Genomic DNA, 16,127 nt, shown 5'->3' on the forward strand with positions numbered 1-16,127 from the left:
TTTCAATATTTATACTTTTATATCAAATATATGTATATTATGTATAGTATATATGTCTAACATTGTATTTCCAATCTCAAACAGTTAATCTTACAATGTCAACATTAAAATGGAAATGCGTGTTTAGCTTTAATGAAATTAATTGTCTCTGCAGTGACGACATGCAACTGGTACTGTATATTCAGATCAATGAAAAATAAAGTCCTGGAAGAAATCAAACATAATGTAAGAAGGCTATTGTACAGTATAAACACTGTTTCTGTCACCAACTGTACACCTAGTTGCAAAACTTACAGAATGTATGGTTTACTGAGAGGGAACTCATGTGATCCTATATATGACTATCTACTGGCACTAGGATTTGGCACTCGTACTTATTTGGCACCTTAAGGCTCATTAATGCTCCATTTGTACATACGAAAATAAATGTGTAGGTTTCAAACAATGTAACCATCATTGCATGCTCACATACTTCCATGTGTCCTTTACGTTGGCACGAGTGTACTGTACTGTACTGTACTGTACTGTACTGTACTGTACCGTACCGTACTGTACTGTACTGTACTGTACTGTACTGTACTGTACCATACTTCCACTAGAGCGGTGGTTCTCAAAGTGGGGTCCAGGATGAACCCTGGGGTCTTTGAGGGGGTTCCAGGGGGTCCCCAGCAAAATGAGGAACAGTTAAACCAATTTAACCCTAATATATACTATCGGATATCCAAAATTATCCAATCTACAAGCTCACGGCGCATCGTGATGCACGTTGTGTGCGTGTAGGTCTGCTATTTCTGAATTTATTTTGAAAATCTTGAACAATTGAAAATGTTAGAATTCTTTGTAACAAAACCCGGGGTTCCCTGGAACAGATAATCTTTGAGATGGGGGTCTGCGACCAACTTGACTTGACTTTGAGCAGTGATTCTCAACCTTTTCAGGCCGTGACCCCCCAAAGTAATCATATTTGAACTGGGGACCCCCTCAATAATTGAAATAGACAAGCACTTGGAATTGCAGGTGTATTTTTAGTTTGACTATTTAAAGAATTTGACCAAAGTTTTTATAGTATAGTTTGTTGATTACTTTTGATGCAGCAATGGTATTATTATTCTTTAGGTATTAAAAAGCTATTGAAAGTCCTTCAATTGTCACGTCACTATCATGTGAGGACCCCCACCCCCACCACATGTTGAGAACCACTGCACTGCAGTTCAGGGGCCAAGCTTTGCTGACAACAAGCATGAAGGTGGTAATAATGTAGGCTTCCTGACAAGGAAGAGTTCTGTAACAGCAGCTGTTTGTCCCTGTGCGCACAGGTGAAATGACATCATATATAAGCTCTCAATAACTTGCACAACCTCTCCTGAAAAAGCAATTATTTGTCTTTGTTACGTCTCGCTCGGACTGCATGTCCTTGCAAATCAAGATGGTCTTGCTAGTTCTGTCCATATCCGTAAGCATCACAAAAATGTGTACGAGGATCTGGAGAAAAGGTTTCCACCAACTTCCATTTTTAACACTGAGCAAAAATGAGCCTTTATACGACCAAGTCCACCATGTGACTGTTTTAGATTGTGTTTGACTTCATTGCAAACATTGTATGTAATATTACACATTATGTGTCGTTGCTGTATTCATGGTGTGTAGATTCATTTCATTTTGAAAGTACTGTAGATTGACTACCGGTCCTCATCAGAAAATAATATAAATAGCAAGAAGCACTAAAGCAAACAATGAGACAGAAAATTATCAAAAACAAAACAAAACAAAAATAAAACCGCTGCACCAAATGTTAACAAGTCAAAATGTAGAAGAATGTAATTGTCGAGCATTGACAAATATTTCATATCAACACCAATATGTTAGAGAACAGGAACGTTTAGAAGAGTAATAAATTACATGATTTTAAACATTTCACACTCCCCTCCATTAAGCAAAGTATTTGGCTTTAAAAATATGTAACTAGAAGCTGTTTAGTAATTGTTCTCTCAGTATACTCACAATAATATGTTTATATCCAACCAGTATGTAAGCAAGTTTATTTAAAAGCTATTTCGTGAAAATACCTAAAAATGTTTTTTTGCTAGTTATTTTTTCTTGAATTTTATTAGAAAAAAAGAAAAGACAATTTCACATCTTAAATGCAGATGAAGGCAGGTGTGCTTGAACTTCTCCAGTACTGGTGGTTGTGGCTACAGAAACAGTGTCTTGTCTCGACAATGCCAACGCTGCACACACAGAGACCAACGCGTACAGACACACACACATACACACATTTAGTTCAGAAAACTAAACTCCAGCTCTCAGAAGCAGCCCCTGGCGTCAATCAAGCCCTAGTTTCCTGCAGTCCTGTCCCTCCAGTCCAATGGGTACAAAGTGATGGTGCCATCAGCGTAGAAAGAAAACCTTTTGTATCCAGAGATGTAATTCCATAACGGGGAAGGGGCCTTTTGTTTGGAGGAACAAAGCGGGGAGAAAATAAGTCTTTGTGGCACAATGACACAACGATGCCCCCATCTCAAAGTGCATTTCACCAGACACAGAGAAAGATAGAGAGGTGAAAGCACCCTGCACAAAGAAAAGCAGGGGAAGGTGAAAGGAGAAGAAAATGGCTGTATTGAAAGCATTGTAAGGCACTCGGACGGTTAGGGTCTCAGGACAGGTCTGTCAGGCTGACGTTGAGTCCCAGATCAGGTCTGATGTAGGGGATAGCGTGGACAGCTTTGGGACACTCTGGACTCAGTACACGACCATTCTCGCCATTACTTCCAGTTATAGATAGTCTTGCTTTAGTCCTCATGGCATCCCCGAAGGTCATCTAAAAAATGCACGCATGCACACAATGCACACGCACGCATGCATACGCGCGCACGCACGCACATACACACACACACACACACACACACGAACAAGGCTACATGTTAGTTCCGAATATCTCCAATTGTTCGACCTAAGAAATGTTGAAAATGTGAAAATGCAAATGACAAACAAACATGATCGGCAATTCGGCATGGATAGACACGATGCGGGAAGCTTATGTTCATGTAAAAGGCTTATAAATGATCTTAGCAAGCATTATGGTCACGTGGCGTCACTTAGACAGAGATATTGACGAGGGTGGCCTCAACATTCATACATGAAAATGAAGTCAAGTAGCAAGGGAACGTATAAGAAGGACAAACACAACTATAAGCTGTAAAGAAGGAAGGGATAACTCTCTCTCATCAAATTATTATGAGTCAAATCCATACGATCCTTTGGCTCATTCACTAACATTCACGGATGGAACAGATGGAGCCAAAACAGCGTGCATTTAGAGGGGGAAGGGGAGGGCGGGGTGTAATTTATGAAAACCTCGTTTCCTACCCCCTAAATTTTAACACTTTCGATTCCATATACGTTGTAACCTTCCTTATAAGTTGCAAAATTCTGTGAATTCTGCGAGGAAGTTGGGTTAATACTCTGTGCATTCTTTGCCACCTTCATGCGTTTCGCCTCGGCTCGGGACTTGTAACAGAACTCAATCAAGGCCACCAGCATGGCCAAACCGAGCCCGCCGACCAGAATGTAGAAGACCCCAGCCACGTTGCTCAGGCTGAGGGCACTCGTCTTCTCCTGTGAAATGCACATGACATGGGTCAGTGGGGTGAAAAGAGAAAAGGTAACAAGTAGCCTTACAACCAAAAAATCATATCCAACAGCGACAACAAAAATAATGACAACAAGCCACAAGAATTCACCACTAATTCTAATACCTATACAGTTGTTTTATAATGCTGCTAGAGTCTACTAAGCAATTCACAATTCTAAGCACACACTAAAGCACAATAAAATAACAGGACAGAATCAAAACACTGTGGTTGTTGCGTGTCATTTACGGTTACATCTAAAGCAATGTGATGGATAAGGTTAGTATTTGGGCTGTTGATTTAGAAGGCTTTATTTCAAATGTAAAGCAGTATGCAGTCAATATGCAGTGCATAGTTTCTATGTGTTGTTTGGTGTACTGTACAAGGACCATTTTAAAGGGATGCCCTGTGACAGAGGGCAGTAGTTGTAGGAAACGAGCTCAGACACCCAGACTGGTAGACAGGGACACCAAGTAAGACAGCTTATTCATTAACCAACAAGGGCTTAACACATAACATGGTGTCATCAGTATAGAAATGCATCCATGTATTCATTTAAACTGGCGGCAAAATGGATACATAGGAATCCGATGTGTTCACAAAAAGGTGCTAAGTAAATCTGCCAATTTGGAAATGGAGATTTGGAGGCAAAGTAACAACATGAAAGTGCAGCTGTAATTATGGGAATTACAAGCTATATCTAAGGGAATACTGATTTGAACTATTTAAATAGTTATTTGGTCAGATATGTACAGTGAAACAGGACAACATACTTCATTTATTCTCACAATGACTTGATTCATATTTAAAAGCCATTGATTTCACACAGCGTAATTCTGGCACACTGAAATTGAGGAACTTTCCCGTTGCCTTGATCTTGTTCTCCGATTTGTCCTCTTTTGAGACATTGCTGATGCACTGCCAATTGGCAAGTTATTACAGCGGATTAATTAAATCAGTACGTGCGGTCTGAAATCAGTGGGTTCCCACACAACCAAACACTCCACACTAATGTGCCGAAATCAACACATTCACTAGAAACACAAAACAAAAGACTCACAGGCAGGACAAGTACAACACTGAAAGACAGAAACATAAGTACAACACAGTACACACTAAACACTATTGGACATCCTTTACACATGGTCCAGAGAATAGTCAATAACTATCAGATAATCTGAATCTTATGTCTATCTGTGTTCCAAATGTTCCCCAATCATCGACTTCAGACAAAACCCTTTCTTTTTTTTGTAAGAAAGAAGCTTTGAAAATGTTCAATTTGGAATTAGGTGGTGTGTGAGGAACTGAAAGAACAGGATTTGAGGTGTCATTATATGATCAAGTGCACAGTTAAGTGAACGACAATGCATGCATTACTATCATAAAATACACATAGTATTAATAATTAGTAGTGTCTGCAGGCATTAGTAAAGGTATCTTACCAAGGCATCTCATGCTTTGTGCATTTGCTTGAAATGATTTATAGTTACATTTAAATGGGGTCATTCCCACTACTGTAATTGTTAAATAATTGTGATTATTATTAGGATTATTATTATTATTATTATTAATAATATAGATTCACATAGAACCTCCAGTGACTGACCTTACTTCCAGAGTCCTTGGCTCCACATTCACCCTTATCGTACCACCATTTGTTTTTCAGCTTGTCTAAGACGCCTTGCTCACTGAGTTTCAATACTGCAAGGTTTACTGGCGTTCTTCACGTAGAAAAATAACATAAATAACATTATCCATGTTATTTTATGTTATTGTTACATTAACAACTGATTCATCTTAGTATCTCTCTCTTTGGCTTGGGCTTTTTCCCCCTCAATTGACTCTTCTATCTATCATTCTATCTCTGTTGCCATGGCAATTGACGTTGATGCGCCATTTGGCCTAAGCAAACGCGCGTTTTGCAGAGCCAAATGTGCGTCACCGTATCGCCTCAAGTAAGCAGCAAGTGCGGCAGATGTGCTGTGGAGCTGAGTACACAGGAGCCAATTAGAAATGCTCTGCAGGTACATGCCATGACATGTAGCCCACTACGATTGTCTCTGTATGTTAGTGTATGTATGATAAGAGTTATCACTGGAATGTTAGCCGTCAAAATTCAGTGAGCCGCTATAGGCTACACATTCGGTGTGAATTGTTGACCCTGCGCTGGTTTGCTGCTTACTTTTCTGCAGTTACATTATGAGTTACCCATCGCTTTGCTCACTGGGGCTGACCTTGGAATCACCTCCCCCGCTGCCGCACTCTCCTTTGTCGTACCACCATTTGTTTTTCAATTTGTCCAACAGGCCTTGCTCATTCAGTTTTAGTACAGCGAGGTTTACCGCATTTCTTGAAACGATAAAACATACTTGTAAGACAGGGTGAGCCATTGAGCAAATTGTTCATCTTGCCACTCTCATTTTGATTCTTTTTTTGTTTATCAAAAAAATGAAAAGAGAAAAAAAGGGATGTATGTCCCCTCTGTCTTGGTAACTGTTACAATAATAAAGGTAAATTTAAAGATACAGAAAGATCATTGCTCAAGGTGGCAGAGCTTAGCTGTAACACACCAGAGAGAATGGAGTGCTAATGAAAAGATGGGGGTGGGCTTAATTTGTGGCTGGAGCAGAGTACTCACAACATTTAAGTGACTCCACTAAGAGAGAGACAGTAAAATAGAAACAATATGAAGAATGGTTAGACCTCATGAAATCATAACGTAGTCAAGACATTCTCCTTTAGCACCAATATTACAGTCAGAGGTACTATTATTCAGCCAATTCATGGGCAGGTGACAGTCCATTTGCTATGTTAATATAGCAGCTATTACAAAAGACAAATATCACATTATATGATATAGAAACCAACGCAGTGCCACAATCTGAATGAGGAATGAAATGCTTTTGGAAATCGCCAAATTATTTCCACAAAGGAATATTTATCAATAATCATTAAATAAAACGAGTGTACTGCGAGGGTTTAGCAAGAATACAGTAGGCAAATATACGTTAAACCGTACACATCTATCACATCTGTGCAGGAAATATGAAAAACGAATATAAAAGTTATTTCATTCAACATCACTGACATGGGAAAAACGATTCAGACAAAAGTGGAAATGTTAGGCATCATATAAAACAAGGACAAGGACAGTTGAGACAGGACTGAACAGAAAGAGGATCCACACCAGACCTAATCTACGTCATTGGAAAAGGGGCAGGAGACTGACTGGAGTCATCCAAACTGGAGATTAACAGATAATATTGATTAGAGAAAATATTTCATAGAATTCATTCATAACATAAACTTTTGCATGTGAAACTATTCTAGATCTATAATTTTGTATGTGTATTTTTTCTTGCAATTTATTGACTTACAATAAATTGCAAACGCCTTTCAACTGGTTAATGTTCAGGCATAGAGATGAGGTTGTGTTATATGGGGCAGAAAGGGGGGATTTACCTCATCTTCCTCTTATACAAACCAGGACAGATAAGCAAAGCTACATCAGGGTAGGTGGGATACTATAACAACATTGGACAACATTGTTATACTATTCCACCCACCTTAATGAGGAACTCTTGGGCGTGGCGATGCCGTATCCCTTGGAGTCCAGGTTCCCTCCCACCTTCATGGTGTCGCAGGGCTTGCGCTGCTCAATGTACTCGTTCATGGTGGACTCCAGCAGGTAGGCGTACTTCCCTTTTGACTTGCGGACGCGCACCACGCCCTCCGCTGTGGTTTTCACAAACACAGAGGGCTCGGCGCTGCGCATGTAGGTCCACATCTTGTCAAACAGGGCGATTTTGGAGCGCTGCGTTGAAGGAAGAAGATGAGAGGGGGGAAAAAAAGACACCATTAGTGTAGAACACCCAAGGATCTGGTTGCTCTGAAGATGAGGCCACTGGATCAAAGCGTCACAGAAAGTGACGTCTGAATTCGATGCTGTATAGTCTAATGTCTGAAAGATAAAAACGAAAAACCTGGGGCGACAGCTGGCCTTCTCCGTGGCCGCCCCCTACCCTCTGGAACGCTCTCCCCAAACACATCCCAGATGCCCCATCACTTCCCACCTTCAAATGTTCACTGAAAACCCACCTGTTCACAATCGCGTTCCCAAGCTGATGTGTTTTTAAAAACTTGTTATACTGTATGCACTGTTTTATTGGTTTTATTATTTTAATTGTTTTTTTTCTAATAAAGTTGTCCTTTTTTCTTGTCGTCCCCCCCCCCCCCCCCTGGCCCCAACACATGTAAAGCGTCTTTGAGTGTCATGAAAAGCGCTATATAAATCCCAGATATTATTATTATTAAAGAATGTTGTGTCTAATATAGACAGTCTACTGTCCGAATGGATGTTGCGCTTAATGTACAGTATAATATATTGACTGAATAAATGTTTTGACTACTGTGTATAATCTACTAGGCTATATGAATAGATAGTGCGTCTAATGTATGGTATAGTCTGCTCCATGACAATTACAGAATGGTTGTTGTTTCTATTGTAAAGTCAGAATAGAACAAGAGTAAAACCATCTCTTACCCTGAAGAACTCTTTGGTAGACCCAGAGTCCAGCGTGCCATAGGCAATCTCTGACTGTTTAGCCAGGTCTTCAGCACTCTCTATAGGGGAGACCATCCTCTCCACGGTCAGGAACGCAGCCAGGTTGGCCGTGTAGGACGAGATGATGATTAGAGTGAAGAACCACCACACGCCACCAACGATACGTCCAGAGAGAGACCTGTGGGACAGAGCAGAGCAGGGAGACGTTTCAGGGGAGAAGGACAGATGTGGGCTTCAGGCAACTCCAGGACGACTCCTCCATGGACATATCAATCAATCAATCAATCAATCAACTTTATTTGTTCAGACTCGGGGTCCAATAAAAACAGACAACATAGAAATAGACAAGTAACTTTAGGATGTACAGTATCAGTATGTGCCTTCTGCTTCATATAGGCACATCTGACACTGCAGCTAAAGATATAAAAAGTCAATAGCCTCTAGTCAAGGCTCTTGCACATTTTTGACAGTGCTGATAAAAATAACTCTGTACCTGTCTTTAAGATGTTTGTCGACTCATCTGCCTTTCTACTTGTCTCTACCTTTTGTATCCATCTCATCTAATATTATCACTAAATGTTAAAGCGCAAATAACATGCATTTTAAAACTGCTTTTAATATTTAATATCATATTGTCTATGTCCCTCCCAGTTTTAGCTGCAGTACCACAATGTCCTGAGGTGGTGGGGGTGCTGATATGCAGATTATTTCATATTTGAGTCATTATAATACTGATGCTAGATAAAACCAGGCTTGTTTCCATTCCATGCCAGCTTGGAAAATCAACAATGGTGGACATTGTAAACAAAGTGGAAATGCAAATTTGGAACTGAAGACTGAAGAACAGGAGGAATTATACAAAGTAGGGTGACATTGATGACATCTCGATGAGGCCAAAATCAGTCGAGCTGTTCCTGAGAGCAATTTCCATTAAAACACCCATATGATATGAAAGACTGATTGTTTTGGTTATTTGTGGGGATAGAAAACACATTATGGGAGCCCCAAAAACACAATGTTATAGGTCCTTTAATGATTTTGATATTGTGCTGTTGTGTTGCATTGTTATGTTAGCACAGTTCTATTGAACAGGTCCTACCGACACTTGTACCAATATAATGAAGTGACAGATCAAAAACACTCTTGGTTCTTGATTCAACTATTATATCAGTATACTCCCTGACATGTGGATCCAAGGACTTCCTACTTACATTAACACATTCTGACCTGAGATCAGATTCATACGAGGTTTCCGCCGGACACACACTGGTCTGATTAACCCTACAAGTCCCCTCCTCTATTCCCTTTGTGCACATGACTGCACCCCACACGCCCTCAAGCACAATCATTAATCACTTAAAACACAACTGACCGGGGTCCCCCAGGGGTCTGTATACGTCTCCCCCTACAAAACAACAACATCCCTTAGATGAAAGTAAATAGCAATAACTGCAAGCTCACGACACGTTGCAATGCACCGGCTAAAGTCTCACCGGATGTTTGTCAAGAACGGGAACGGTATAGATTAATGTGGTCACATTTGTATGTATAGCCTCGGTATACCCATGCTTTTATTTTCGTTCGTGTTCGGCTCAAACAATGAAAGCCTGGGGGTAACGAGAGACATTTCCTGCTCTAGGAGAGTAGGAGGGGGGGGGGGAAGGGGCTCAGATCGGTGAACCAATAACCAGTGCAAGCTCCATGCGTGCCCGCCCCTCTAGGCCAGGCTACCTTTGCATGTGACACGTCCCCTCAAACGGGGCTGAGAAAGCATTATACTGACTAGAGATGATGTTCTGAAAACGATCCATCGTTGAACATGAACAAATAAACTAAAGCATTTGTCATATAGACTTCGGGAAACACCACGAGGGACCTCTTTCCTCTAAACATCAAGGTAGAAGAGATGGTTTCCACCTTCCGGTTTCTATAGTTAAGCCTCATCATCACTGAGAACCTCACATGGACAATAAACTGAACTCCACACTGTACAAGAAGCTGCTCGTGTCTCTATAGTGAGTGTATATAGTGACAGCTCAGTGGCCTTGTGTCTGCCCTGGGACTGGGAGATCTGGGGTTCAATCCCAAGTCATACTAAAGACTATAAAAATGGTACAATGTCTCCATGCTTGGCACTCAAGAGGGTGTACTTGTACAGTACATCAATCTGCTTAGTGCCTTGTGCTATGGAAACGGGATAGGCTCTTGACCTATACCAGGGGTATTCAATTAGATTAGGCCGGGGGCCACAACTGTAGAATTATTGTGTGTGGGGGGCCGCACAGTGTGCGCGCTTCTGTGGGTTCTCAAAATGCTTTTTGTGCTCAAACACGAAGATTTATGTATATTTCCGCACAGTAATGAGCAGGATAATATGTCTATACAGGTATATGCCACCTTAGAATAGATGTAGGCCTAGACCTATTTGACAGTGCATAAACAGCATTGCTTTGACATTAACGACTGGACGGACACACACACACACACACACACACACACACACAAACACACACACACACACACACACACACACACTCACTCTGCTGTGGGCAGTTCAGAAACCCGTCCACGACCACCAGTGACATCATCGTTAGGCAGATTGTTTTTTAAACAAGATTTATTTACGTGAGAATAGTTTATCAGACTATAAAGATCAGATTACATAGAGCAGTGATTCCCAAAGTGGGGTCCGGTGGACCCCCAGGGTCCTGGAGGCAGTTCCAGGGGGTCCCCAGGGAAATGATGGTTTGGAACCAAATGGACCGTTATGGGTCTGTAACTGTAACTGTGTACAAATGGAACCAAATGGACCCTAACAGGGTTTATTATTGTGAGAATGATGGCTTCCATTTTCGCATTGCAACTTTTCAGGACTAGAAAGCCTGCAGTTTCTATTAGCTTGGATTCTCCATTGATGTCACTGTTGGGTGGGTTTCTGAACTGCCCACAGCCCTCCTATGTGACACAGACCGAGTAGAAAAAAACGTGTCATTTTATCATGATTATTAGTGAGGACCTATTATATGAAGATAGGTTGAAAAGTGGTCCTTTAATGATTACCGTCATTATGGTAATCAAACAATTAATATCGCACACACCATACCTGTAACTTTTATTATCCCTCTTAAAAAAGAAAAAATTTTTTTTTTTTTTTTTCAAAATTCTTCCAGGGGCCACAAGGGGGCGCTCCGCGGGCCGCATGTGGCCCGCGGGCCGCCAATTGAATATCCCTGACCTATACGGTTCACATGGCTTGGGAACCATTGGCTACTTAACTACGTCATCAAATCATCTCAACTAAAACTTCATGTATATACTGTACATGTAGTACTTATAAAATGACAAAACGATCCCTGTGCTAGCCTATGGGGAGTGTGGTGACAGACTGTATTCTAGCATGCTGCACTACACTCCCTATAGAGCAGTGGCTCTATATGGAGTGTACTGACATGCCTGTATTACATGGTGTGGCAACTGTTCAGGCAAAAAAGACAAGAGATCTCTCCAGAGGCTCATAAACACAGCACAGGATGTAATTGGACTCTTTCACTGTAAGACACCCTCAGATCGCGCTTCCTTCACAGAGCCAGGAGTATTCTAGAGGATGCAGCTCAGCCGTGTCATCATCTGTTAATCTGTTTATGTCTGCCTGTCATCCGGAAGGTGCCACACGGGGCCTTGAAACACGCACATTACCCATGCTCTAAACACTGACATGAACTCCACAAAACCAACATGATCATCTCCATAACACAATATACTTATCTTACAAGATTACAAGCATTTGGTATAGTGTGCATGAATTAGTGGGTTTTAATGGAATGAATGAATTGGGCAACTTTCTAAAATCCTTTACTGGTCTATCATGTATTTATTATCTGTGTGTGTGTGTGTGTGTGTGTGTGTGTGTGTGTGTGTGTGTGTGTGTGTGTGTGTGGCGTGCGTGCGTGCGTGTGTGCGTGCGTGCATGCGTGCGCTCGTGTTTTTATTTGTTTTAGGGGCTTTTATGCCTTTATTGATAGTAGACTGAGAGAGAGAGAGAGAGGAAGAACGGGGAGAGAGACTGCATGGAAGCGACACGCGGCAAAGGCCGTCGGGACCGGGAGCCGAACCCGCAGCACGCCGCCAGGGCAGCCTACTGTAGGTGCCCAGACGCTTGAGCTAACCCTCCGGGGCATGTGCATGTTTTAAATGGGCTATGGAGGCGATAATGTATTCAGGTATTTATATACCCAGCCAAACACTACACCTTCACCAACTGGGGTCAGCCTCTCTAGGTGAAGGTGTGCTATAGTCAGTGCGTGGGTGCGTGCGTGCGTGCGTGTGTGTGTATGTGTGCACGTGTGTGTGTGTTCATTCAGTGAGCCATACATCGTACATGGTCAGACAAGGTGACATCGTTATAGCAGGGAGGCAAGACCAGTCAAATGTATTTCAAAGCACTTAAAGAAGCTTTTTAAGTGCTTTGAAGGTTTGTCAATAGAGGGAAAAAAGCTTGGGTGAGGGCATGCGTGTGGGCGTGTACTTTTGCAATTGTTTTGTTGAGTTTGTGTGTGTGTGTGTGTGTGTGTGTGTGTGTGTGTGTGTGTGTGTGTGTGTGTGTGTGTGTGTGTGTGTGTGTGTGTGTGTGTGTGTGTTCATTCATGTGTGATCATTAATCTCCCAGGAATAGAGGTCCCCACTCTCCTCATATCTCATTACATTTTCTTCCAGACACCATCATGACATTGAATACATTATTGCTGACACTGCTGACTAAACGTAATGGTTCCTCTTATGTAAGGACCGCTGTGAATGTCCATGAACTGTGCAGAATAAACTACAGGCAATATACGGAGAATACACAATAAACGCTATATCAAACAGTGATTTATGTAATATGCTAAGCCCTAAAAGGGGTGGATGTGACTTTATTTCCGATAGCAATCATTGCTACAACTTAGGGGTGCCTAAAAGAGCACAAAGGCTGTGCAGGTATTTTTGGCATCTGCCTCTTGTTGATCGACATCAAAAGGAGCCAGTCAGTTCAAAGTAACCCACAATGCAATAGGCCTACTTTCTTTTCAAGAGTGTTCGCACTAAATGCCAGTAGCATTCCAAGTGTGTTTGTCTTGTAATGCCAGGCCCGCTATTCTAAAGCCTCCTCGGGAACATTTTGGTTGGGTGGGTAAATCTTGTTGAGCTATCCAGTAAAGAAAATAAGAAAATAATTAAAAAATTAAAACTATACCAACTTTATCCAATCAGGAGAGAGAACTCATATAGGATACAGGATAAACAAGTGAAATTGGAAGTGATGAAACAAGATAAAATGGTTTAGAGGCTATACTGTCACTGAGGTAGATGATGCAACCACCTGAAACCACAGGTACCGTGTGCTGTTATGTCACAATTTCCCCACACAAATCAAGTCAATTCAAGATATATTATTTTGGAGGCTCAATACCAATATGGTTTGTTAGTGTTCACTTTAAACTCTTGCAATGATGATGGCGGTGGATCTGGTAACTATGGTAACAAAGACACACATCCTCACCTACACTTTACTGGGACTGGATCTAAGGGCTTAAAGTTACAGACTTTAACCCATTTTGGACGGGAACCCCTTTTGGTGTTTCAAGCATTCTGTTATACTTTAGCTATTGGAAAATAGCAGATCTACAAGCTCATAGCGCGCCACCGAGTGGCGCGCTATGAACTTGTAGGTCTGCTATTTTTGAAAAATCGTAAAAATGCGGCACAAATCTTTGAATAGGTATATATTCTTTCGGAGCGAACGTTTTTTTTTTTTTTTTTTCGACGTCAGGCCTAAAATTTTATTTTTTTAATAATTTACCCACCTGGGTGAAATGTCGCAGCCTTGTCTCATGAAGGCTCCGAGGGAGAACCACAGGCTGTTGAATATCCCAAACTCGTTGCTGGCCTCGTTGGTCTGGATCTGCCCGTCCTCGTACTCCTCCGTGTGCCACTCGTACGGGCTGAAGCGGCTGACCAGGAACAGGACCACGCTGACGCCGATGTAGGCGAACACGATGCACATCCAGATCTCGTACGCCAGCGGGTCCAGGAAGGAGAAGACGCCCGGCTTGGACTTCTGGGGCTTCTTGATCATGATGGAGATCCCCAGAGACATGAAGGGCTTGGAGAAGTCGATGACCTCCTCTCGCACCAGGGTGATGGTCAGAGGAGCCACGGCGATATCGGCTTTCTGTCGGGGACAAAAACGGATGGTGCTTTTGTAGATGAGAGAGAGAGGCGGAAGGATCAGCTATGCTTGTCAAATGGAAATGACAAATGTACGTGTGTAGGCCAATGTATCATTTACAGCAGATTTAAGCCCCTAGAGGTAGCCTACCTCTGCGCAAGACGAGCGTGTGTTGTCATTATTCATGCGAATACATGGAATGATTAATTATAATGTCAATTAGGAACAACAGACAATTATCTATTCATGTGGATCTCGGTATACACATGGGAACCACGTGACACTAATATGGAAATCAGACTTCACGTGGCCAGCCTGTTAATAATCAATGACTCCAAGCAGAGCCCCATTGACTTCCATTAAAACAACATTATGTATGGTGCAATACAGTATATGTATGGTACAATAGCAGTGTGGTCGTTAAAAAGCATAAAACACACAGCTGTAATGTAACTGGCAGTGTGCATACGTGTGCATAAGACATTTGGCGCTGATCGGCCCAGCAGCGGATTGTGAGATTTTTATTTATATTATTTTATTTTTAATATTTTTGATCCCACGATTTTGCAACCCATTTTTTTCACCCAGTGTCAATTATCTAATGTAATCCTGGGCGCTACACTTCCTCTGCCAACCTGGGGGGGGCAGCAGACTGACCTCATGCTTCCTTAGAGACCAGGATTACTGTGTATATTCTTTCTACGTCCGAGCATAGGCATGGTAACGCCCCGCCTGCCTCTGATTGGCCTATACCGACACTGCCGCTCTTGCCTGTCCTCTGAGATGCAAGGCTACTCCGTGGTGGGAAATAATAATAATAATAAGTACAAGAGAATGGCAACACGCGACAGTCATTTGTAACTTTAATTTTTGTAGAAGAGGCAAACTAATATTGTTTGTGCCCTTTGCTTTCTTGAATAATTGATTGAACACGTAGGCCTATGTGTACTATGATTCGATTTGGCTGTGTTCTAAATTAAAGTGTTAGTGTTGATTATCGTGTATTAATCTAAACTAACACTAAACTAATACCATTATACTAATACAGATCAAGGGAAAAGAGACGTTTTTTTTTACAGTACAATAATGTTTAAAGTTTACACAAACATGTATACAAATAAACAGGCCAACGGCATTAGTTTACCTCTTCTACAAAAATAAAAGTTTCTGTCATTCTCTTGTAGCTATATCGGGTATGGGCACTGATGACGACGAGGAGGGAACACGCCCCCCAGCACCCACAGCGTCCAAAGCGGGAATCGAACCCAGGACCTTCTAGCTGTGTGGCGACAGCACTACCGACCGTGCCACCGTGCCCCCACTGAATCGATCTCTTGACTGAAATTATTTCTATCGCTCTGGGCGAAGAAAGTATAGTATTCATCTTTACTCACCCCATAAACCAACTCTCCCACCATTCCATTCCAAATTTTGGTCTCTGCATCCCGTGCTCCGTATTTTCCGTCTCCCACTATCTTCAGCTGGTATTTGAAGCCACAGTGCTTTGCTATCTCTGCTGCCAGATCCACACAGTAGCCCTCGTAGCGGTCGTTGTCCACGAAAAGTTCATAGTTCTTCTTCAACATCACATAAGGAGCTTCCTATCAGACACAGAACAACAGAACACACTGCTATTCTCTACTGGAGGCGCTCTGCACTGAAAGCATATGAATAGTTCATTTTATGTATACGTTTGTTTGGGAGGGACGGCGCATATTTAACACAACAC

At 41.9% G+C, this 16,127-nt stretch overlaps 1 protein-coding gene across 2 annotated transcripts in view; it reads right to left on the reverse strand.

The window, feature by feature from the left end:
- Window positions 1-3,369: 3,369 nt before the first annotated feature.
- Window positions 3,370-16,127, reverse strand: part of gria2b (glutamate receptor, ionotropic, AMPA 2b) — a gene marked incomplete at both ends in the record, with an annotated part of 63,506 nt that continues 50,748 nt past the window's right edge. The window contains 6 exons of one of the 2 annotated variants that reach the window (XM_083785376.1): window positions 3,370-3,615; window positions 5,864-5,978; window positions 7,196-7,443; window positions 8,173-8,371; window positions 14,034-14,401; window positions 15,793-15,999. In XM_083785376.1, coding sequence (XP_083641502.1) covers window positions 3,370-3,615; window positions 5,864-5,978; window positions 7,196-7,443; window positions 8,173-8,371; window positions 14,034-14,401; window positions 15,793-15,999 — 1,383 coding nt within the window. Of the gene's footprint in view, window positions 3,616-5,235; window positions 5,351-5,863; window positions 5,979-7,195; window positions 7,444-8,172; window positions 8,372-14,033; window positions 14,402-15,792; window positions 16,000-16,127 lie in introns of both variants that reach the window. The other variant, XM_083785377.1, reaches the window with a different exon arrangement.

Source organism: Protomyctophum parallelum (genome assembly GCF_964188405.1).
Source record: "Protomyctophum parallelum genome assembly, chromosome: 16".
Taxonomy (NCBI): Eukaryota; Metazoa; Chordata; class Actinopteri; order Myctophiformes; family Myctophidae; genus Protomyctophum; species Protomyctophum parallelum.